The sequence below is a fragment of the Manis javanica genome, chromosome 1 (assembly GCF_040802235.1).
Source record: "Manis javanica isolate MJ-LG chromosome 1, MJ_LKY, whole genome shotgun sequence".
Lineage (NCBI taxonomy): Eukaryota > Metazoa > Chordata > Mammalia > Pholidota > Manidae > Manis > Manis javanica.
Genome location: NC_133156.1, coordinates 22,501,994 through 22,526,087, shown reverse-complemented (window position 1 = coordinate 22,526,087; position 24,094 = coordinate 22,501,994). Strand labels below are relative to the sequence as shown.

General features: G+C 50.3%; 1 protein-coding gene across 13 annotated transcripts in view; it reads left to right on the top strand.

Moving 5' to 3' along the window:
* Positions 1 to 24,094, top strand: part of WDFY2 (WD repeat and FYVE domain containing 2) — a 103,262-nt gene that overhangs the window by 71,650 nt on the left and 7,518 nt on the right. For 7 of the 13 annotated variants that reach the window (XM_073230070.1, XM_073230061.1, XM_073230076.1 and 4 more), the window contains 5 exons: positions 14 to 68; positions 3,280 to 3,430; positions 9,630 to 9,742; positions 11,092 to 11,239; positions 11,807 to 16,141. In XM_073230070.1, the coding sequence (XP_073086171.1) occupies positions 14 to 68; positions 3,280 to 3,430; positions 9,630 to 9,742; positions 11,092 to 11,239; positions 11,807 to 12,569 (1,230 nt within the window). In that variant the 3' untranslated portion in view covers positions 12,570 to 16,141. Of the gene's footprint in view, positions 1 to 13; positions 69 to 3,279; positions 3,431 to 9,629; positions 9,743 to 11,091; positions 11,240 to 11,806; positions 16,142 to 18,312; positions 18,423 to 20,082; positions 20,296 to 23,707; positions 23,814 to 24,094 lie in introns of those variants that run through there. The other 6 variants (XR_012128477.1, XM_037011687.2, XM_037011684.2 and 3 more) reach the window with 4 other exon arrangements.

The following is a 24,094-nucleotide window of genomic DNA, read 5'->3' as shown; positions in this document are numbered from 1 at the left end:
TTCTGTTTTGCAGGAGTTTATTTTATCAGAAGATTATAACAAGATGACTCCTGTGAAAAACTATCAAGGTAGGAAAGAGAGCGGTGTTTACCTAGACTCTGAAACATTTCCCAGAGGCGCCCACGGCCCACACACTCACTTTACAGTAGCCAGGGACAGAACCGCAGTCCTGTGAGGTACAGACTACGACCTCGGGGTCGTTAAGACGCCGAGGCCCGTAGAGGTCGGGTGGCTCGCCCCTGGTCCTGGAGCCGGCAAAGTGCAAAACCAGACCAGCCCCTGCGGCCGCAGACCCGCAGCCTTTGTTCTTTGTCTCTGTTCTACACCCGCCACCTGTACACAGGGCAGCAGGCTCAGAGCGGGGCCAGTGTTAGGACGGAGCTGCCCTGCGTGGGGCTTGCTTCATTTTTGGTTAAGTGTTTCAGAAGGCTTGGGAGGGAAGGGATCAGGCCTCCATTGGGTCTGCAGCACTGACAGAGGCCCTCGACCATTTCCACAGCACGGATCAGAAGGAGGTTTAGTGGGCTGGAGAGACGGCCAGACCAGCCACGGCTTCCCCTTAAGCCAGAGCCTCATCCAGGGCAAGGCCCTGACTCTCTGCAATTCTATGAAGGACGAGAGATGCAAAAATCCTAAACAAAACAAAAACAAAAAGGATACCACACCGCGACTAAGTGAGGTTTATCCCAAGTTTATACCAAAAAGGTGAAAGCAGGCACTCACAGGTATTTGCACGCCCAGGTGCACAGCAGTATTATTCACGATGGCCAAGAGGGGAAGTGAGCTGAATGTCCGTGGACACGTGATGGGTAAACAGGATGCGCTCTGTCAGCAGAGTGGGTTATTCTCTGGCCATAAAAAGGGAGTGAAGTAGCGGTACGTGCTATACAGGGATGACCTTGAAGACCCACCAAGAGAAAGAAACAAGACCAGGAGGACCACATTGTATGTGTCTATTTGCATGAAATGCACAGGACAGGAAGCCACAGACACCAAGGAAACCAGTGGTTGCCCAGGCATGAGGGAACAGGGAACTGGGGTCATGGTTTCTTCTTGGGGTGGTGCAAATACTCTGGTGAGGATCGTGCAACATTGTGACCACACTAAACATCACTGAATGATACACTCTCAAACGGTTAAACAGTAATATTAAAATTACATGAATTTTATGTCTGAACTTTTCAAAAATCCATCAGTGATACCAAAACTACAGAAAGACATTACAAGAAAGGGAACCTACAGAACAATCTCTCTCACAAAGATGTAAAAATCCTTTAAAAAAATAGTGAATCCAATAATGCATGGAAGAAATTATACACCACGACCACGTGGGATTTATTCCAAATATGGAAATCATATAATCCCTGTACAGAAGTAAAATCGTATCGGTGCATAGAAAGCATTTGATGAAATCTGACACCCTCTTGCTGATAAAAACTCTCAGCAAACTACAAACAGAGGGGGGACTTCCTCTGCTTGATAGGGAAACATCTACAAAAGCCTGTAGCTGACATCATACTTGATTGTGAGAAGCTGGGTGCTTTTCCCTAAGATCAGGATCGAGCAGAGATGTCCCCTCTCAGCAGTATTCTAGAAATATAGCCAGACTTCAAGCCCAGATTTCTGAAGCTTACTGATATGGGTGTGCCTTTAAAGGATTTCTTTTCAATTAGAGGAATTGTGGCACCTTTGAGCAAGTCGCCTAACATTCTGGGCCTCTGTCTCCCCTGGCATACAAGAGCAGGTCGGAGGGCTAGACCTCCCCGTCTTCTGGGCCGCTGCCTTCCCCTGGGACTTAGGAAGTGGCAGAGAGGTCAAAGGCTCCTTTTTGAGGAACAGGGGCAAAGTGCTGGGGGGCCACTTCTGCCTGATACAGACTTGGGTACACCTGGACCCATCAGAGAGTTACTTGCACTCCATCACTGGTGCAACTTGAACATTTGATATCAAGATCTTCAGGAGCTTCTCCGGAAAGTCACATGTTTCAGGTAAAGTCGGTGCTTGGCCTCGAGGGTGGCTGGCACTCTGAAAGGCAGGTATTTGCTGGAGAGAAGTCGTGGCATTGCCGCTTCTCTGTCCCGTCAGTCTCCCTGTAGACGCCCCACGCCTCCTGTGTCAGACTGAGAACCAGCCATTTGGTGAAATCCCTGTCCCCTGGGTATCAAGTATGGTTTCGACTATGTTGTTTGGTGGCCAGTCTAAAAAGGACATCTTTCCAGGGCTAGGTTGTATCTGAAAAATGAGGAAACCCCCAGTTTTGCAGGGTCATTACGGTGACTAGGGGAGAGAATCTATTTAAGTACGTGGCACCTGTTAGACGCTTGGAATTGACGGGTGATATCGTTATTGCCAGTGGAGCTGCATTGATCCATCCACTCTGTCTGCCCCATGATCAGAGCGGGAGACTGGTATCTCCTCTGTCCGCTCACAGCCCTTTGACTGCCCTCGCCCTCTAGGCTGCCAGGGCCTGGGCCCCGTGCCCAGTGAGGTCAGGGGCCAGGGTGGCTGTCCCTGTTCATTCCGGGCAGCTCTGTCCAGTGGCAGTGGACCTCCTCCTCACCCCTGGAACTGTATAGCAGGAAAGGAAATATTTCATTGGTTACATTTGATAACTGAGGAGCCATGAGACCTTGGCCAAACTAGTCGACCTTACTGTGCCCCACTTTGCCCATGTGTAAAATGTAGGGAGATGGGGTAGAAGACAGGGACGCCTTCTGACCCTGAGGTGGTGCTGCCTTTCTGTACGAGCAGCCCCGGGAAGCTTGCTCTCATCACGTGTCCGTGTCCTCTGACCTAAGGGACTGATTTTGCCCGCCCTGCCAAGCCTTTGATTCCCTCAGGAAGCTCCTTTATGACTTTGGTGTGGGTTTATGAGCCAGACTTCATTGAAAGGAGCACAATAGAGCTCGTCACTGCCTTTTAGGTTTATGTGAACTGACCCAGAACATCGTTCCTGATACGTCCATCATTCTGTGGTTGCCCGGAACCTGACACTCACTGTTCTGACACCTGGGAGGTGGTGCGGGCCCGTGGCGCGGAGCTCTCTGTGGTGGGCAGGCAGGAAGGAGGGCCCTGGGCGGACAAGGAGGTCTGTCGGAGCGCCGGCGAGCTCTCCCGGGGCCCTCTGCAGGGATGCCCCCCTGCCGCCCTGACAGCCTGGGTCTGTGGTGCCGGCTGTGCTCTCCGCCGGGCAGAGAGAGGAGGGAGGGCCTCGGGCCACGCTGTGCCCTGGCCCTGCAGGGCGCTCTACGGGTCCTTCTCCTGTCTCTTGGCTTTCAGCGCATCAGAGCAGAGTGACCATGCTCCTGTTCGTGCTGGAGCTGGAGTGGGTGCTGAGCACCGGACACGACAAGCAGTTTGTGTGGCACTGTTCTGAGAGCGGACGACGCCTGGGAGGCCGCCGCACCGGCGCCGTGGCCTCGGGCCTGCAGTATCCTTTGGGGGACAGAAATCCCCTGCAGCGCGCCTGCCTGTTGGCTTCTCTGGTCCATGAACTTCGGGTATGTGCGACCTGACGTGTTTTATGTGCTGAGCCGCCCTGATGAGTAGGTAAGGTGCTCGTACATAGACTTCCCTGGTGCACGAGCCGTCAGGGGTGTCCGTGCAGGCGGAGAGGAGTGGGGTCGTTTCCCCTGAAGCAAGAGACCCAGCTGAGCAGGTTGTGGGTCTGCCGGGGCGCGAAGTCTGACATCTGAATGGGACACAGCCCAGGTGTGTGAGCCTCGGCTGATAGGAGTCAGGAGACACGGAGGTAAAACCATCCTTGAAGTACGTCTTTTATTTTTGTACAGAAACAATTTATCTTACATATTTCACATAGATTTTAAAGTTGTAAATACTCCCATTGGTGCTTCGCAGCCCCACAGGACCCTGTTACCTTGAAAAAATATTTACTGAGAGGCTGCTATGCCAGGCCCAGGTTAGGTTGGCTGGTTTCTACTCAGTGACGTGGACCCTGTTCCATACCAGCCTTTCTCTGGATATGTAGGGTGATGCTGTCTGTCGCCTGCCGGGTCTGCAGGGCCTGTGGGCTCAGTGTGAAGACCCGCCAGCGCGGGGTGGTCCTCACACGCAGCCCACTGGGCTCCAGCACGCTCAGGCTTGCCGAGCATGAGGCCTGTGTGGGTGACGCCACCACCGTCAGGGTGGAGGGCCCTGAGCATTTTAGTTTAAAAAGCACAGAATCTCTCCACCTTCTGACAAATGAGGAAATAGGTGGAGACGGATCGCTCATCAGCAAAGCAGGAAGGAATAGACTTGCGTTCAGATTTTCATCTCACACTTACAAAGTGCCCGATGCTCACGATACTCAACAGTCTGACAACGTACTTTGCTGTTCCCTCGCAGGCATGTGGCAGTAGCTGGTTTTGTATGTGTGCGTGTGCATGTGGCAGGGAGGGGGGCTCACAGATGTGTGGCAGTATCTTACCTTCCTCACTCGAAGGGCAAGATGAAGACATGAAGAGTGGCATTGTGGAAGGTTGTAGAAGTGGCAGGTTACCCAGGAGACCAGAAACAAGGGGACGAGGAAGGGAATGCAGGGCCCGCTCATCGCTGAGGGGGTGTTACCACCTGCTCATAAAAGAGACGCTGAAGTTTACTTCCTCGGTGCCAGTTCAGGTGGACATGATGCTGGAGGCGAAATGCACACCCTCTCCTGCCAGTAGATGAATGATTCCCTCGAGTGCCAGAGTCGGAAGGGTCCTTGGAGTCCAGGCAGTTCAGCCCCTCGTTTCACAGAAGAGCCGGCTGGAGCCCACGGGGGTCACGTGCCTTATCTGTGACCGCCGGCTAGCGTGCAGGCAGATCACCGTAGGACCCGGGTCTTCCCTGGGATGGCTGTTTTCCCCAAGTGCTGCCTTTCCCCTTTGAGGGCAGAGCTGGCATCGGTGTGATCGCTGGCTTCTGTAGCATTTAACCAAACTAAGGAGTATAGAGAAAATACAGATCTCACCTTTAAGAAATTTACTTTTTAAACACTGAAATGAAATACAGTCAAACTCGCCTTGGCCTCCTCTCTAAAGCTGTCTCCAAGAGTCATCCTCATTTTTCAGCTGTTTCCTGTGGCCACACATGTGGTTTACCAAGCAAAAACGGTCATTGGGTATCAGACGCTTCTGCTGTGTGTGTGGAAGCCTGTGGCTTCGTCGCCCAGCATCAGTGACCATCCAGCCCACCGCTGCTGCTGAGGTGGAGGGAGCTGCTCCACTGCAGACAGACGGGCCCTTCCGGAAGATGCCCTCACCGCCACCAGCTCTGCCTCGGTGACCCCAGTTTGGGAGCCAGCCCAGCCCTTGCCCTGGGACCATGCGCACCCCTGGGGCCTGCCCCATGCTGCACACGGATGTCCGACAGCACTGCTTCTGCCAGAGGCGCTCAGCCGGGAGCGGGGGGCTTCCCCCAGGCTGGGGTTTTTCCCTCCAGCTGCCTGGTGCACAGATTGTCACAGGCGACCCATGCGGTGTTGGGGTTCACGTTAAAATCCAGTTAACATGTTTTTTTCATGGGAACCCCCCTCCCCCACGTCTCCTCTTTGTGCGACCTTCCATACTTCCAGGATTTTTAATGGTGAGGGAGGGAAGAAGGAGATCTTTTGAAACAACATAAAATGGACAGAAGAATACCATTACCCCTATTTCTCTCCACGGTGGGCGCTGGTGGGTACTGGGGTCTCAGCTGGCCCTCTGCACAGCCGCCTCAGCAGAGCCAGGTGCCTCCCGGAGGCCCTGGCAGGCTGGTGCTGGAAACAGTGGCTTTCCCTTCCCACCCTCGCCCCTTTAGGCTCGTGCAAGCTTTACCCAGCCTCCCTTTCCAACTTGTCACTTGACCATGTTTCGAGCATGTTTTTCATGCTTCCACAAAAATAATTCACGTAATCTTCATTTTAAGATCTTATGTATTTTGGAGATTTTCCAAGACGTCACCCTATGTAGCGGAATGTCTTCCCACCAGGCTGTCCTTGAGATTTATTCCCGTTGAGGAAAAGAGTCCTGAGAAGCCATTCTGGCTTCCGTGTTTCCTCGTATCACGCCCAATGCATCACCCTGGCTTTGAGGTGCCGCTGTTCTGTGTCAGCCCTCTGCCAGGAGGCTTTGTCATACATGTTAGAGAATGCTGGCATTTGCCTGCGTGGTGAGGACTACTGGGTAGCAGATCACATCTGATTTTTTTTGTCCTGTGTCCTTGTTAATTAGTCAAGATAAACTTGAATCTTATTCCACATAAATTTTCATACTGTTTTAAACCTGTCTAGTAACTTGTTTAGAGAGTAACTTTTCTCCCTTCTTGGGATTCTTGGGATTATGGAAGAATTTGTTACACCATTTCCACTTTTTAAAATGTTTTACAAAGATTTTCAAGACGTCTGCCAAATTAGAGAAGATGGCCTAATTGGGACTCACATACTCCTCTCTCAGACCCACTGTTCATTCTTCTGTCCCTTCTTGCTGGAATATTTAAAAGCAAATCCCAGACCTTACGTCATTTCATCCGTACATACTTCATTCATTGTACATCTCTTTTCAGATCTTTTGGGGGCCTTTTTTAAAAGTCACGATGCTATTACTATTCTATAAACATTTATAACCATTCCTTGATATTGTTGAATAGTTGATCCATTTTCAAATTTCACTTACTGTTTGAAAAAAAGGGCTTTTTTCGGTGAGTTTGTCTGAAATTGGGTCCAGACCAGGCCCACATGCTGGACCTGGTTGTCGTATGTCCTCAGCCTCAGTCCAGAGCCGCACAGCCCCCGCTCGGTTTTCCTCTTGCTACTGGGGTGTGTGGGAGCACCTGAGTCGGTTCTGGGAGACGCCCCGCGTTCCAAGGTGCTCTCTGCCCCTCATGATGCCATCTAGCCTGTCCTCTACCTGGCCTCCCGCCGTGTTTTCTGAAAGTCGCCTCAGACCCGGCTTTCGGTGGGAGCACGTGGCCGCCGTGCTGTGTGGCCTGTGGCGCTTCTGCGTCGTCACCTGCGGTTACAGCCAGGCCTCCGCAGGGCAGCCTCCGCAGGGCAGCCTCCCCGTCAGCCTCCGACGTGGTGCTTCAGCCGGTGCTGCCCTTTGCCCGAACCGCATCTTCCCTTAGGGTTGCAAAATGGTGATTTTTATGATCCTATCAGTTTTCCACATCTGTGAGTCAGAATTCTCCAAGGTAGAACTTTCCCTTACGAACTAGGCCTACTTGGTTATCTTGAAGCACAGTTAGTACAGGAAAAGCAACTTAACATCTTAATGATTTCTCTCTAATCACTTGCTTCAGAGCAGAGACTTAGTGCCCTGGTCACCTCCAGTAGAGGTCTTTTTTTTTTTTGAACATTATTATAAATCTTAGGGTTTGTTTGTTTTTTTAATAATCATATTTCAATAAATTTCCTTTTCTTTTTTTAATGCTCATGACTGTCCCATCTTTGGCCAGTAGGAGCCTCATCATATTGTCCTTCTGATGCACCCCTGGCCGTTGACCTCTTAGACACATCTGGTTCCTTCAGCCCCCGTCCTGGACTCAGCTGTTTCTTTTAGTGAAGAATAGTTCGCAGAGAGAGCTAGCCCTTTATAGCAGTTTGTGCGATGTTTCTGGTTCTAATTTAACATACAGGGTTCTTTCTTACTTTTTATACCTGATTCTTCTATCTTGGCCTGTAAATTTTGGTCCCTAAAAAGTTAACACAAGTCATTATTTGCCTTATCCCATGATATATCTAAGTTGTTTCAAAATAATAATAGCAGCATTAAAGTAACCAGATTGCTGAGTGAGATTTTAGTGAGATCTTTGTCCTTAGCTTACCAAGGACACTACCAAGGCCGTACAGTCAACATGCTGTGTTTTAAAGTTTCTCGAAATAGTTCTTTGAACTGCATGGTTCTCTCACCAGTTCCATAGTTAGGTTCTTTCATTTTAACTTTGCTGTCAATTTGGGAAATTTTTTTTCTTTTACTTTGTAAATATTTTTAGTATGTAAAATAACTACTAGATTCCAAAATGGAAACTGTGACAGAGCAGACCCACTGCCACCCCATTCCCTCAGCTTGTCCCCCTTCTCCTTAGCAGCCCTTCTTGTCGGATCTTGATTCTATTTTCCAGCGCTTCCCTTTGTAATATGAGCTCGCACACATTTAGTTTCCCCGCCTTTCTTACAAAGGTGGCATGTAAACTCACGGGCCTTGGCTTTTTCCTGCTTTATAATAGAGCCTGGAAATCACTGCATGTCAGTTTGCTTGTCATATGATGGTCTCATTTTTTCCCCCAGCTGCATAGTATTCTGTTGCATGGACATGTGTAGTTGATTTAGGAAGTCCCCTTTGGTGGGCTTTTGGGTTGTTTTCAAACTTCATTAAAATAATGCACAGCTCTTTGCCTCCGGCATGTGTCGGTCATGTTCTCTCCAGGCTATCTCCGGGCAGATCTCTAGAAGTGGGATTGCTATGCTTTCATCAAGCAGGGATGTTCAGTGGAGACTCAGCCCTGGAATTTTACTGGGGACGGGGCACGTAGGCAGCCTCTTTCTGGCATGTGCCAAAATTCCAGTCTCCCAGAAGGAAAACAGGCGCTTTGCCTAGACCATGCTGTGCGTCGGCTAAGGCTCAGGAGCCGGTCCTGTCTGTTAACGGGAGGAGCCCTCCTGGGGTCCAGGTCTCCAGCTCCGGCAGCCTTGCGAGCCGCCTTTCAGCCCTAGCGGTCAGGCCCTCTGGTTCATTGTCCCCGCACAGCGCCGTTTTCATTTCTCCCTGGACTATCCATTCAGATCTTTTGCCCATTTTTCTATTGGCTTTGTGTTCTTTTTTTTTTTTTTTTGGACAGCTCTTTTTATATTAGGGGTTTGGGCATTTTGTGACATCAGTTGCACATATTTTTTTTCCAGTTTGTCTTGGCTTTGCTTTGGCATGTGTTGTCTGTGTTTTTGAGTAAACAGATTTTTCATTCTATCTAGAACTTATATTCTTCATTTTTTACATTTACATCCCTAATTCATTGGGAATTTATACTGGCGTATGATCTGAAATGCATCTGAAATGATCTGAAATAAAACAGGATCGTTTTATTTTTCCAAATGACTATGCAGTTTGTGCCAACATCTTTTTTTTTTAATCCATCTTTTCCTTATTCATTTAAATAGCCATCTTTGCCATGCATGTACTAAATTTCCTTAGGCTTTTGTGTCTATTTCTAGACACTCTAGTCTGTTCCATTGGTCTGCTGGTCTACTTACGCACCAGTACCACACTTATAATCAAAGAGACTTTACAACATGTGTTATATCATCCATAATTCTTACTTTCAGAGTATTCCTGGCTCCTTTTACTTATTTTTTCCTACATGGACTTTAGACTTAATATATTGAGCTCTACGAAGAAACATATATGTTGATATTTTATAGGGGTTGTACAGGGATGTATAAATGCGTGTTCTGAAAATTGACATTTTATCATGTTGAGTCTGACTGTCCAATAATATGCTTTTGTTTTGTTTGTCCACTTTTGTGTCTTTCAGCATCGTGTCCAAGCTTTTCTCATATGGGATTTGCTCATTTATGGGTTTATTTATTTTTATTTTTAGATTTTAAATTGTTTTTGTTGTTGTGAGTCTCTCCAGTCAATTTTGAGAAACAATCCTTAATGCCTACATGATAGATTTGATGTTGAAACCCGGCATGTGTTTATTGGTGACCATTCAGGCCAAGTAACCATCCTCAAACTGGAGCAAGAAAACTGCGCCCTGGTGACAACATTCAGAGGACACACAGGTGGGGTCGGAAGCGCGGTTTTCCCTCCGCCGCTCTCGCAGGGACGTGCCACCGGCTGCACGTTGACATGTTGTGAAAGTGATGACCTATAATCTGGGCTTCTGCAAAGATACACTTGATGCACTTAAAGTAAGATAGAGATAGAATGTCAAACATTTTCTACATCAATCCAAACAAAAGAGGAACCGATCTATTTCAGAAATGCTGGTGGTTTGTTTTTTTTTGTCCTGTCCGCTGAAGAAAGCCAGCGTTGGCATGTCAATGAGACACTGTCTGGGACCGTGTGGCAAGGGCATAAACTCCGGAAGGCCTCAGGGCAGCTCCCTTGTCCGTCCCTGCCTGCTCCGAGTGAGAAGGTGGCCTGCCAGGCAGACTCCCGTTGCTGAGACCCGTGAGATGGGAGCGTGCCCACCACGGGGGTCTGGGCCACGTAAGGAGGTGCAGGTCCCGTAAAGAGAAGCTGTCAGATAGGAGCTCTTCTAGAACACTTATTTCCTGCACACCCCCTTCCTTTGGGGCCCTTTTCGGTATACAGTCCGAGGCCAGTGATGTTAGTGGTCAGCTCAGGGCCCTAGAGGCGAGGAAGTAGAAAATACCCACGCTTAGCCTTTGGAAGACTTGAGGAGATGATGATTAATTTTCTACTAGTATTGTTAATACGCAGTGTGGTCACTGCCCATGTCCATGGTCGAGCGGGCTTCTGCGTCCTCTGCGGATCACCAGCCCGTGCTCGGGTACAGAACGGGGGCCTGCTGGGCTTAGTCATCATATAGGAGCAACAGTAGGTGAGCGAGGGTGCAGATGGGGTAGTGCCTGGATCATAAGCCTTTTCCTAAAGGGAAAAAAAAGGAGTTCAGTAAAGAGAAGATTGAGTCCAGCGGAAGAGTCACAGATCGTCCTAGTTATTTATGCATTTGGGAGGAAGAACATGCAGGAACATCCTCTGGGGGCAGGACCCAGGTCTCTCTCTGTAATGGGTTTTCTCTCTGTAGCCGCCTATACCCTGGCCAAGCCTGGTCTGGGCGGGACCCCGGCCTGTCCCCCATCGGGAGGCTCTTCTGTGCTGCACTGCCCACCTCCGTGCTGACCCTTCACTTCCCTGAACCCTTAGCCCAGCTCACCCTCTCCTGCCCGTGCTCAGAAGTCTTCTCTTGAACCCTCACCCCAGTGCCTCCACCCCGTGGTCCCCTCCTTCCCGCGGCATGTCAGCTCAGCCCTGCGCCTCCTGACACCCTCGGTGCCCAGCCTCTGCCCCTGCTTGCCAGGAAGCCTGGGCCAGAGCCCAGCCTCCTGTCCGCGGCCGGTGCCTGTGCCCAGGCCTGAGCCTCAGACCCTCCTCACCGTCGCAGATGCGTCCTTCCAGTCCAGGCTCCGAGTGGCCTCTAACCCCTGCGCAGGCCCGCCTGAAGGTCCTCTGGCCACCCCTGCGTCACCTCCTCCTCGGCTGCCTCCCCGACACCCCAGCCTCCTCCTTCTGAGAGTGAGACAGCCCGTCAGGTAGGAGCCCTTCCAGGACTCTCCCTCCCCGCACACCCCAGCGCCCTTTCCTGGTACCCCTGCGTCTCTGGCCCTCCCGCTGCCCCAGCTGATTCTCTGCCCCCACATCAGGCTGTTGGCTTCTCTCTTCTCAGCCTGTTAATGTTGATGCTTAAGCTTATTGTCTCTGTTTAAAAGACAGAACATTTTTAACGTTTGACAAAACTCTTAATCCCATGCCCTGTTGTAGCAATTTCCATTTTATTCTTACATCAGTGCTTCTTTTTTTTAAATCTGGGGTAAAATGGACCATTTTAGCCATTTTCAAGTGGCAGACCAAGCATTCAGGACACATTGTTCACGTTGTGCGGCCATGGCCGCCGCATCTGCAGGGCGTGTTCCTCGCGTGCCCCGCGCTGCTCCCCGGGCCCCATCTGCCGCCCCAGGGGCCCCACGCGAGCGCGGGTGGGGGTGCGGCACGAGGTGCATCCCTCGGAGCAAGGTCTCGCCCGGGCCGCTGGCGGCGCTGCTGCGGACAGTGTCCAGACCCCAGGCCCTCCCCGAGGTGGCCACGCCCGGTGCTTGCAGGTCAGCGGACGTGCTTCAAGCCCGTGGCGCCCAGCGGTCCGGCGGCGCTTGCGTGCAGCCCCTGCGCCTGCCTACGGTGCCTACAGGGGGCTCTGTGCGCCCGCTGTCCCCGCGCCTGTCCCCGCCTCTGGCCGCCCTGCCCCCTCTGCCTGTGGCCGCGTCTGAGCCCTGGACCCTCGCCTCTGTCTCCGTACAGCCCGCTCTCCCTGCCCGCAGCCCCACCTCCCCGTCAGAGGTAAAGGCACCGTCACTGTCCCCGCGTTCCTCGCAGCCACGGGAGGCGGAGGCCGGGCAGCAACGGCGCGTGGTGGCCAGCGCCCGGGAAGCAGGGCCGGGCAGGGCGGGGCCTCGCTCGCTGGGAGTGGCCGTCGGCCAGGGGCTCAGGGGTCTGGGAGGAGTGGGGTCCACGGAAAACAGCGGGAAGAGTGGTCCAGGCGGAGAGAACCAGCATGTCCGAGGTGCCATGATGTGGCGGCGCTGGTGGGAGAGTGAGAGTGGCGGCCGGGGCTGGGACGCAGGTGGAGCGCCGGGCAGGGCTGTGGAGAGGCTGTTCCTCTGGCTCTTGGCGGGCAGGCGCCTGCCGTGCGGGCTGATGGGGCGCTCTGGCTGTGCGGTGCCCCGCGGGCCGAGAAGGGGTCAGAAGCCGCCCCTCACCGCGCGGTGGGCACTGAGCAAGGGCTTCGTGTCTGCCGGTGTGGTGCCAGTGCGGTGCCAGTGCAGAATGCTGCCTGATCCGCCTCCGAGTGTCATCATTTTATCGTGAAATATCTCGGAGGAAGACAAGACGTGGCCCAGGAAGGTCACTGACAGGAAGGCATGTGCAGTGGGTCACACTTGACCTGGTGCCCTGGACACTACCTGCCCAGCCTGGACACTGCCTGCCCATCGCCAGCCTGACCACAGTACAGCTCACTCATTTAAAGCCGCAGCAAGGATGTCCGAGAGACCCAAAGCGGTGCCTGTGCAGGCCCACCTGGGGCCCTGGGGGCCCCAAACTCAGCCAGACACGGCGCTGGAAGGGGGTTTGTAAGGCTTAGGTCAGTGTCCTCATTTTTCTACCCCCAAACAAAGGCCTTAAGATGAACCCAATCCATGAAAAAGTCGGTGATCTTATCAGCCCAGACCCAAACTTTCTGAGCCACAGCCACGGCCCAGCCTTCACGTGGTTACAGGTCTGAAGGTTGTGTAAAGATGCGGGTCAGTGATAGAATCGGCCTAATAGTCACACTCAGAGGCCAGCATAAGACACTCACTGTCCCTGGGGACACGGAGAACTAGTTTTATGTTCTTACACTCCCCCTGCTGGTTTTATTTCTGGAGCAATATGCCAAGTACCACAGGTCTTCACTATTTCTGCAGAAATTAGAACGTTTTTCTACCACAAAGTTACACACTGACCTGAACCAAGGGAAAAAGATTTTGACCACTGGAAAGTCACAGTATCAATAAGATATTTTTTTTCTCTTACATCTAAGAATTTCTTGTGGGGTGGTATGAACATTCTGGGAACAGGAGGACTGCGGTGTAAATCTGCCAAAGGACACTGTGTAATAAAAAGCTAAATAGAGACTTGTGCATTAACTGTTAGGATTACTGAAAGTAACAGTGTCAGTATAACAGAAACACTGTAACAGAAACACGTAAAACAAGGACAGGCATAGTGCAGTGCAAATACGCAAGTTCAAATAAACCAAGAGCTTGATTGTGTCTGCAGTGGAGGCTTTCGCATCCAGTGGGTGGGGGGTTTCCGCCAAGACTCAGGCCTCTCACTGGCTCTCCGTGATGGGTGCTGGGGTATATGGGTGAGTAAAACATGCGTGTTAGCTGCCCTGTTTCACATGGCCTGCTTTGGGAGCGAATAACAAGAGGGCCTCTCCTTGTCTAGAGAGTTAAAGGAGGGCTTCCAAGGAAGTGGTGCTCGAATGACTGCTCTGACGGCTGAGATAGCGTGGGGACAGGGCCTGGTCATTGCCTTAGGGCCTGGTCACTGCCTTAAAGCAAAGGACACCATGACGGACAGTGTGGATGAGGCCTCCTCTGCGTGGTCGCCGCGAGCATTGGGCACTTTCCTCGTGCTAGGCCTCTGCTCTGTGTGTTAGTGGGGTGTGACTCATTCAACTTCAACAGAACTGTTGCTGCCCGTTTTACTGATGATGTACCTGGAGCATGGACATGACAGAACGTGCCCAAGGTCACATCCCTAATGAGGGTGGAGCCGGAACGTGAGTCTAGAATCTGGGCCCAGAGCCAGTGCACGTGTAATACCATATCTCAGCCTCCAGTTTCCCCACCAGAACTGTCCTGGCCCCACAGTCACCCACTGGGAAAGCCACAGGGCCTGCTTCCGAGGGGCAGTGTGTGCGGTGTGGCTATGTAGTGGCAGGGGAGTCGGACTTCGTGCACAGTAAGCTCCGTTTAAGGATCTCCATGTCTGTTATGACAAGATGAACAGCCCATCCAACTGAATCTTTGAAGTCAAGCCTTTCTAACCATTCTTTTTGCTAGTGCCCACCATTATTTAAGGCTGGCATGCCGCTCTGCAGAACCTCCCCCTTCTTATGTGCCTTCCTAGTCCCTTCAGGCTGCCATGCAGATCACTGGAGACCGAGAGGCTTACAAGCAGCAGAGATTCATTCCTCACAGCCTGGAGGCTGGGGGCCCAAGATCAAGGTGCCGGCAGGTTCCGTGTCTGCTGAGAGCCACCCCCTGGTTTACGGACAGCCACCTGCTCGTGATCACCTTGGCAGCAGGGGCTGGTGAGGGGGCTCCCTGGGGTCACTCTCCCGAGGGCACTAATCCCATTCACGAGGGCTCCGCCCGTATGACCTCACCATCTCCAAATATTGGGAATTTGGTTTCAGCATGAAATTTGGGGGAACACAAACACATGTTAAATAGGTAAAATCATGCATTCGTCATCGTTCTCTTTTCTGTCCCCCTGATCTTAGTGGCCCAACCAGACAAGTAAGACCACCTCCAGAGCTCCCTGCGGGCATTCCCTGACCTGAAAGGCGTGCTTGGTAGAACAGGCCAGGGCTGTCCCATGAACGCTGGTCACCGGGGAGAGAGACGTGCGAAGAACAAGGCAGGGGACATCCACTCATGCCTTTCTGCCCTCTTTCAGCCGCTTGCTCGCGTCTGTGCTTACCGGGCACCTCCTGCGAGCCAGGAAGCATTCTAGTCCTGGAGATACGGTAGCGAAGAAGCCAAACCCTGGTCTTCCGGAGCTTACGTAAGGTTGGGGCAGTGGACGGTACATGCATAAATACGTACTCTGTTGTTATGCCCCAAGGAAGACAGAACAAGGAGTGTGCTAAGAGCGCTCAAGGAAGGCTGTCCAGGAGGTGGCATCGCCCCTGCATGAATAGTCGGGGAAGGGGTCACAGCAGAGACACCCCGAGTGCAGAGACTGCAGTGGGAGAGAAGCCAACGCGTGAGGGGGCATCAGGAAGGCCGTGAGACCAGAGCAGAGCCAGTCGGGAGGAAGAGGGGAGCCGAGAGGCCCCACGGCAGGGACCAGAGCCAGATCCGGAAGGGCCTGGAAAGGCCATGGAGAGGACCCCTGACGTCACCTGAACAGGATGGGAAGCGTAGCCCCGACCAGAGCAGGGGTGTTCTGCGTGCTGTGCAGTCCTCAGTGACCACCGACTGCTGGGGAAGCACAGACAGCAGGACACCTTACAGGGAGCTAGTTATATCATAATAGTCTTACAGTCTCAGGCTTTTTTTTTTGTTTCATCCTGAAATAATTTAAGACTTTAAAGAAGTTGCAAAACAGTGCAGAGTCTTGTACATCCTTCACCCAGGTTCCCCAGATGTTGACATCTTTGAGAACAATAGCACCAATATCAAAATCAGGAAATGAGCATTGATACAGTCTGTTCTCTAGGCTGCAGACCCTGTTCAGATCCCCCAGTTGTCCCACCAAGTGCCTTTCCTTGGGCTCAGGGCCACACCCACGCATGTGGCTGAATCTCCTTCGTTTCCTTGATCCTGGAAGAGTGCTTTCGTCTTTCATGACCCTGACAATTTTTAGTACTAGCCAGAATGTCCCTCCATTGGTGTAATGTTTCCTCATGATTAAATTCAGGTTACACATTTTTTATAAGAATACCACAGAACGGATGAATACTATGTCCTCCTCAGTGCAGCCTATCAGGAGGCACAGGGTATGGTTTGACCTGTGACTCGTGGTGGTAACTTGATCATCGGGCTTAAAGTAGTGTCTGGGAGGGTTTCTGCATTTTAATTACCCTTTGTAATTCATAACTATGTTATGAGGAAATACTTTGACATAATGTAAATATTGTTTCTCATCATATTTCTGCCCAATAATTTCAGTATCCATTGATGGTGATTTTCAGAAATAATAGTGACTGCGGCGTTTGCTATATTGTGCTTTTTCTAATATCATTCCTTCTCTGTTGTTTGGTTAGAATTGCACTATAAGAACAAATGTACATTTCCTTCTCATTTATTCATTTATTTATTTGTTTGTACCTGCTTGGATCCACAAGTTCTTACCTATTTCTATGTGTGAGGATTTGTTATTACCATTCACTGATCTTGCTCAAACTGTCCCTGATTTGATCACAGGAACCCCTTCCTGTTGGTTCTTAAGGTGTTTTGACATTTATTTACCCCCATTTTTCAAGTGCATCTTACTTTTTGGTACCACACGAAGTTCCTGGCTCATCTTGTTAGCTCTTTGCCTCGGCTCTAGAATCACCTATCCAAATACCCCTCCTTCTTTCATTGGGGAATAGTATTTAGAAGCCAAAATCTGGGTGCTGTGCGTCCTCACTGTGAATGAGGTGTCATTGCTCAGAGGCCCTCTCAGTAGACAGAGCTGGAAAATATGTGTGTAACCACATATCTGCAATGATTTCTGTAACACTTGTTGTATGTGTGTTTGTATCCACAACAATTTTATATTGATGTTTCCAATTCTGTCCAACACTGACTTCATTCTAACATTCCCCACCCTCCATATTTGTAACTCTTATTATAATAGTAAGAAACTCAGCTTTCATTATCCTGAGTATGTTTATTTAGTTGCTCAACCCTAAAATACACATAGAACAGCTTCAGAATTACTAATTTAAATAACCCACATACAAACCTACTAACTAGAGTGAAATTCAAACCTACAACTGGAGCACTGTGTTTGTGGGCAAACCTTTGACTGTTTCTCCTCGGACCTGCAGTCAGATCACCATTTCCCAAAGTTCCTTAGTCCGTTCTCCGCCCGCCTTCCTTCCTGTCACTCATCGGTAATAAGAGTAGGTTCACTTCTTTCTGTTGATGCCCCACTTTGGGTCTGCACCCCAACACGCTCCTCGCTGAGTTTACTTACCTGTTTCTGAGTATGTGAAACATTCACTTGGTTCCCAAATTCAGAACTAAACAAAAAAAATGTCATTCTGCTGCTTTCCTCCATTCCCATTCCCAGGCTTTGTAATCAACTAATCTCATTATTTCTTATATACCCTTCTTTTCTTTTGATGAAAGGGAATGTAGTACATATGATCCTTTCACTTCACAGTATATCCTGGAAACTGCTACGTATGCACCTCGGAGTGTTCTGCTCATTTCGTGATTTGGCATAAACTGAATGAACTGTAGTTTATTCACCCACCCTCTTACTTTAGGAATTAGGTTGTTCCCAGTATTCTCCAGTGCTGCAGTGCTAACACGAACAGCTTCGGGCACATGTATCCCTGTGCTACTCGGTGGGAGCCGGGCAGCACCTTCACCATGAGTTCCCAGAAGTGAACCTGCTGGATTAAAAGCCAAGTGCAGTGCAGTCCCAGCGGGTCTGGCCGCCTGTTTTCTGGCTTGTCCTCTTACCGGCAGTGTGTGAGAGGGCCTCTTCCCCGCAGGCTCCCTCCGCTGTGTTCTCCCACGTGCGACAGCAATAATAGTATTACCCACAGCAGTGGTAGTGTGACTCCGTTCGGGTTCCTGGACCTGATTCTGGTGTGTGGGAGGGAATGGGAGGGGGTCTTCCCACACGGGACACCAAGCAGTTCTCCAACACCAGCAGGTGTCCAGAACTCAGTTCTGATGACAGACGCCCACCTCACCTTTAAGGCTCTGCCGTGTCTTCAGGAACTGTGGGTGAAGACAGCATGCCTGGGAAACATGTATGTGCTCGTATGAAAGACCAAATCTGTATTTCTTATGACTCACTGTATCATACTTCCCAAGAAAATACATGTCATACTTTCTAATTTTTCAGGCAAGAATCTTGATAGTGGCTCTAAGCAGTAGAGGTGAAAGAGCTTAGATGTTGGCTGTGTTTTGGAGGAGAAACCAGTTGGGAGGCTACAGTGGATTCCTTGGGAGGCTAACGTGTCAGATCTCCAACCAGGATTCTCTCCCATTCTGTTTAAATTAGGCCTCAGTAGTAACAGTCTTAACTAGTAACTTCTTTTTTCTTGTCTGGTTTATGAACTTTTGGGGGCTCCCCCCTCCTCTTGGGCGGCCTTATTCGGATATTCCAGTAAATGCACGGCATTGGAACAGCCAGTCTAACTGCTCTAGCAAATCACCGCCGACATTTCAGGGGCTCCGTGCAGCAGCAGGCTATTTCCAGCTCACCAAACAATCCGGGGTGGGTATTCCTCACTTACAGCTCTTTTCCATGTGTGGTTCAGGGCCCCGGCTCCCAGGACGTAGTTTCTCCGTGCTGTGGGGGCTTGGAGTCCTTGAGAAGGACGTATGAGGAGACAGTGGGAAGGCGGCATCTCGGCTGCCTTGGCCTGGAAGGGACGCAAATGACCACATACTTTCCGGGTTCACCCACCGAGAACTGGTCAGTGTCCCCTACATGCAAGAGGGCCTGGTAAATGTGCTTTTTGCGGAACTAGCTGTCCAAGGAGCCCTCTGCAGAAGGGGACATGGATTTAGGGGGGCTAGTAGCCGACACTGGCAGAGATCCTTAGTATAGTGAGCCGTCGGGTGCTGTGGGGATGAGTAACACATCTTGCACGATCGTTTGTGTGTCCTAAGGTGTCCATTGCCGAATGTTGAAGGAGTTTAATAGGGAAAGAAGATGACTTTTACAGAAGGAGAACATATTTAGCCTGGAAGGGCTAGTAAGCATAGCGGAGGAGGTCCAAATAACAGGAGTTTCGTATTTTCATTCACCTGCTCCTTTCAACAGAGAACTCCAGCGCAGTCCCCTGCTGGCTGTGTGCTTGGTGTGTTATCCTGGGGGCGGGGAAGATGGGGCATCTCAGGTAGCTACACCTGCACCTGGGGGAAGTGATTATTCCCCCAAAGAGAGGAATATATACAAACAGAATGTTGTGTGGGGACCCGAGGAAGCTGTTGTGCATAATCCAGAAAAGTGAGTTTCTGGTTTCCTTCTTTTTGATCTTGGAGGAAAAAATCTGAGACAATCGGGTGCAAAACTTTCCTAAAAGCTTTTGAAGTGCGGAACTGCATTTTTTAAAGTTGACCATTGAAATAAGAAAAATGTCAGGTTCTAACAAATAAGAAGCTACTATATGTTCCTTTCAGAGTATAGTATTTTTCAGTAATGTAAAAAATGAGTATCTCTCATATTCTTCAGTATTTCTAGGCTATGTGCTCACATGGAAAAAGTTATTATGCTCATTATTACAAGGAATTTGTTTATGAGGGAACCACCAGAGAGGAAAACCTGCCGTTCTATTTTACAGCCACACCACTAGAGTAATGCCCTGGCCACCATGTGCACCCCTGCTCCGGTTTAGGGCAGTGCCCATGTGCCCGAGCTCCTGGCTCCCGCACGGTCCCGTGAGGTGGGCAGCGAGGGGGCCGCCACCAGCTGTGGTCCTGGGCGCCGGGTCACCACCCCCATTTTACACATGAGGAGATTGGCACTTAATGATGTAGGTGATTTGCCCCGAATCTGTGAATTTAAATTTCCAAAAGGGAAAAAATAATTTTAAATTCTGCTCTTGTAGTCTAATTATATCTGTGTTCAAGAATTTAAAAAATGTCATTGAGGTTTTTTAAACCCCATTTACTTCTCTGTTATTGTCAAGGTGGGAAGTAGACAGCAGTTAAGAAAATACGGTTAATATTTGCAAACAGTATGATATTTTCCACTCTTCAAATTATGTCTATTGTTTGAAGGTCAGTTAATTTGCCTTTTTCATTTCCCTTTGGTCTTTATAGTAGTTGACTTTATGGTACATTAAATTTGGGGGAAAAAAATGGGCAAGACTTTTATTCTCGGAGCCAGTGTTTTTCCCTCAGGGACTAAAGACTGTTCTTTCCACCAGAGCGCGGTGCACACCCCCCTGGCTTCCGCCGGTGCTGGCGGCGGTGTGGTCTCTGTGACTGACCCCGGCTGCGTGTCCCCTCCCAGGTGGGGTGACCGCTCTCTGCTGGGACCCCGGCCGGCGGGTGTTGTTCTCCGGCAGCTCCGACCACTCTGTCATCATGTGGGACATCGGTGGGAGAAGAGGGACAGCCATCGAGCTCCAAGGACACAAGTGAGGCTTTCGTGAAGAACTCCCTGTCTCGGGGCGGGACCTTGGCCTGAGGGGGGGCATGGCAGGACCGCCGACCCAGGCCCCTGGGGTTCACGTCTGCATGTATGTGTGTTTGTTTACACCCCATCTGATGCCAGACAGGATAAGAGCACTTGCAAAAGTCATAAAATAAAATAATGGTAGCAAATAAATAATAGGTAAAAATTAGAACCAGGGAGAATAGAAGAGTAAAAATTTGAGAGAAAGAGCTTAAAAATGCAAACCATGAAGACCTGTAGAATTGAGTTCAAATGTGGCTTCAAGATGCCTGGCAGCTTACAGCAAGGGGAGAGAAAACACCCTTACACATACATTTTGTACTTCGTCAAATATTGATTGAGTACTGGCCTCAATTCACATCAGGCTCCTCGTTCTTAAGGGACGGGCGCAAAGGGTCCCCAAGGCGTTAGCTAAAAAGAAGATTCTGGGCCTCATCCTCGGGGACAGCAGTCGGGCGCTGCCGGCTCCCGTGTTAACACGTTTCCCACGCTCTCTGCTGGTGACCCTCAGACCAGCCTCATTTGTCCTGTGCAGCCTGCAGTCCCCGGGGGCAGAGGCTGGTCGTGTGCAGAAAATAACTTGAGATCTGCTTTAGCAGTCTGCAGCTAACCCGAATTGTTGTAAGCTGGTAGTTCTCAAAATGATAGAGTGTCCCGACAGGCATAAACTGGCAGGAAGGCCCCCGAGAATGGGCTGCTTTTAAGTAACACCGACTCTTCTGTAAATCTGCCTGGGAATACTAGTTTTACAATATTCTCCTAAGTAGTTAAATGTACAGTTTGGGATTACCAGATATGAGATAATTCAATTCTGGGGGGCCCAGGCACAGATTACTATTTCCGTATTAGAGTTCAGACATAGAGAAGCAGCTAGTAAGCCCTCCGCTCCCACAGCGGGGGCCAGACCAGTCATCTGGGGCCATGGAGATCCTGCCCTCAGCGCGCTGGAGGATGCCCTCCTGGGCGCTCGTCCCCACGGCGAGGGAACACGCGGGAGCTCATGCAGAAGGCGGTGGCCCCATCCGTGTACATGGAGAGACAGAAGCCAGGGTCCTGTGCAGGATCATTCAGTCTTCGCCTGGCCTGCCAGGTGATTCTTGCCACCTCGGGCGCCGGGGACAGAGCAGGTTTTGAGAGAAGAGCCACAGTGCCAGCTGGACTCTCTCTGATGAGCTCATAGCCAGTTTTATCTTTACACGATGGCTAAAAAAGACTGTGAGCATTCTTGCGTTGCGCACCCACAGGGTGTCCAGGTGTACCTTGATGGCCACCAACACCACTGGGTACTGAGTGCCCTCAGGCAGAATGTGGTCCTGGGAAACTTGCACCCACAGTTTGGAAAGAAAAGGAAAGCTACAAAGTTAGGGTACAAGTCTCTCGGTCTCAGGAAAACAAAACCTAAACTAAGATGTCTTCCAGCTTCGGAGAAGTACAGACGTGGCCTTTTGGAAAACAGAGCAGACCACACTCGGAGTCCCTCCTGGTAGGGTCAGGCAGACTGGTGACATCGGGAACCACCAGTCAGAACCGGCTTTAAACGATACTGGCAGAAGTTTTAATGCAATTTAGGAATAAAGTAACTGAAGGGCTCCGTGTCCCTGGGCCTCAGCCTGAGCAGGGCTGTCCTGGTGTCCCGGAGCCAGAAGTAGACGTCCTGGCGTCAGTTGGTGTCACTGTTAGCGTGGGTCTGAGCGCCCGGGGTTGGGGCAGGGAGGCCCCAGAGCTTCTGGAAGGACGAGGATGGGATTCACAGAGAAGGCGTGGGAAGGAAGGAGAGGTCGTAGGCCCACGTTCCCAGCAGCCATTCCTTTACCCTCGACATCGGCCACTGGGTTGTGTTCACTGATTCTTAAATTTGAATAGTGCCTAATATTTTGTCAAAGAGCTTTCAAAATACATAGAACCTCAGTTTAATCTTATAAGCCCTATGAAAGAAAGAAGCCAGATACAATATTCTAGATGAGAATACCGAGCTGCTATTCTCCAAGACCCCCAGCTGGTAGCTTAGGTCTCCCGAACCTTAGCTCATTCCCGCAGAGAAAGCTGTCGGAACCGTCTCTGCATCCAGACAGCCTGTTTTCCACTTTCAGTACAGTGTTCGATGAATTACAGGAGAGAGTCAACACTTATTGTAAAGTGGGCTTTGTGTGAGGTGATTTTGCCCAGCGGGAGGCTAATGTAAGTGTTCTGAGCACATTTAAGGTGAGTTAGGCTAAGTTATGGTGTTCCATAGGTTACATGTATTAAATGGATTTTTGACTTCAGATACTTTCAACTTACTGTGGGGTTTACCAGGGTGTAACCCCATCCTAAGTCCAGGAAAATCTGTATCCAATTTATGTAAGCCCTTGTTTATCTTTATAAAACAAACAGAACATGTTTTATAATTTAAAAGGTGCTATAATCTAATTTATTGATACTCTCTGGAAATGGAGTATTTATTTCATATACAAGAGGTAAAGGCCTTTCTGGTTGTAGACACAGACACAAAGAGCTTAATAGCTTCTGTCCATAGCTTCAGCCACAGGACAAAAGTGACCACAAAAGGTCGCTGGTCCAGATTTCAAAGAGCTGTTCTCCTTCCCAGTGGGCACAGAACTCTTAATTGTTTTGAGTTCAAAATAAAAAAATATTCAAGCAAAAACAATCAAGAAACCAGATTCTCTCTTCTCTCACCCAACAGAAAATAGATCTCTGTAATCTTTTATTAGCGATTACCGAATTGTCAGACCTCAAAACTGAAATTCTCCGTCATGGTCGACACAAAGAGAGCATGACTTGTCCGCCATGTGGAACTAGAAAGAAAATAAAACACAAAATAGGAATGAAAACTAGAGAAATAGTCAGTGCAACTCAAACCCGCTGCTGCTGTGAAATCACTCTTAAGAGCCCAGGAAGACGTGTGTGTGGACACGAAGCACTAGGGGGCTTGGAGCCTCAGGCACCAGTTTACCTGCCTGTCAGGCACGTCCAGTGGGCACCTCAATGGATGACCTCCACAGCTCCTAAAGATGCTTTTTTAAAAGGTGAAATCATGACTTGAACAAGTACAGCATGAACATGTATCACAGATATCATTTAATCAATCAGGAAGGAGCCGGTGAGATATCACAACCAGTTCAGCAAATCAGCTTTTTTCCTTAAGTGTTGGAAACAGTGATCCTCTCTCTTCCTGGGGCCTCAGCACCTCCAATGAGCACTTGACTTACTCAGAATTGGAGGCACCCGCCGGGCCGTGAGCTCGTCCACGGTTCCGTCTGATTCCCGAGGTCGGGGCCCGGGGCTCGGGGCTGAGCCTGGGCACCGATCGGCTCTGGGGGCCTCACGCCTTAGGGGTTTCACCTGCTGTCCCTGATCCGTGGTGTCTTTCGCAGTGACAGAGTCCAGGCCCTTTGCTACGCGCAGCACACGAGGCAACTCATCTCCTGTGGCGGCGACGGTGGGATCGTCGTCTGGAACATGGACGTGGAGAGGCAGGAGGTAGGTGTCAGCAGGCTGGGCTGGGCGGGCAGCTCTGGCTCTGCTGAGAAACACCTCGGCCTCCCCTCCTGTTCACTCCTTACTTCTCTGATTAAACCGTGAACGAAGATGTATGTCAAAATAGAAAATTCTAGTGTAAAAGGAGCTTCCTTTTTTGGAGGTCTCCCGAATTGGCATGGAACACTGATAGCGTAGAGATGTTCCTAAAATCCGTTGTACTGTCCTACAGGTGAGAAGGAACCACCCCTTTCGGCTACTTGGCCCTTTGGTGTCCAGCACCC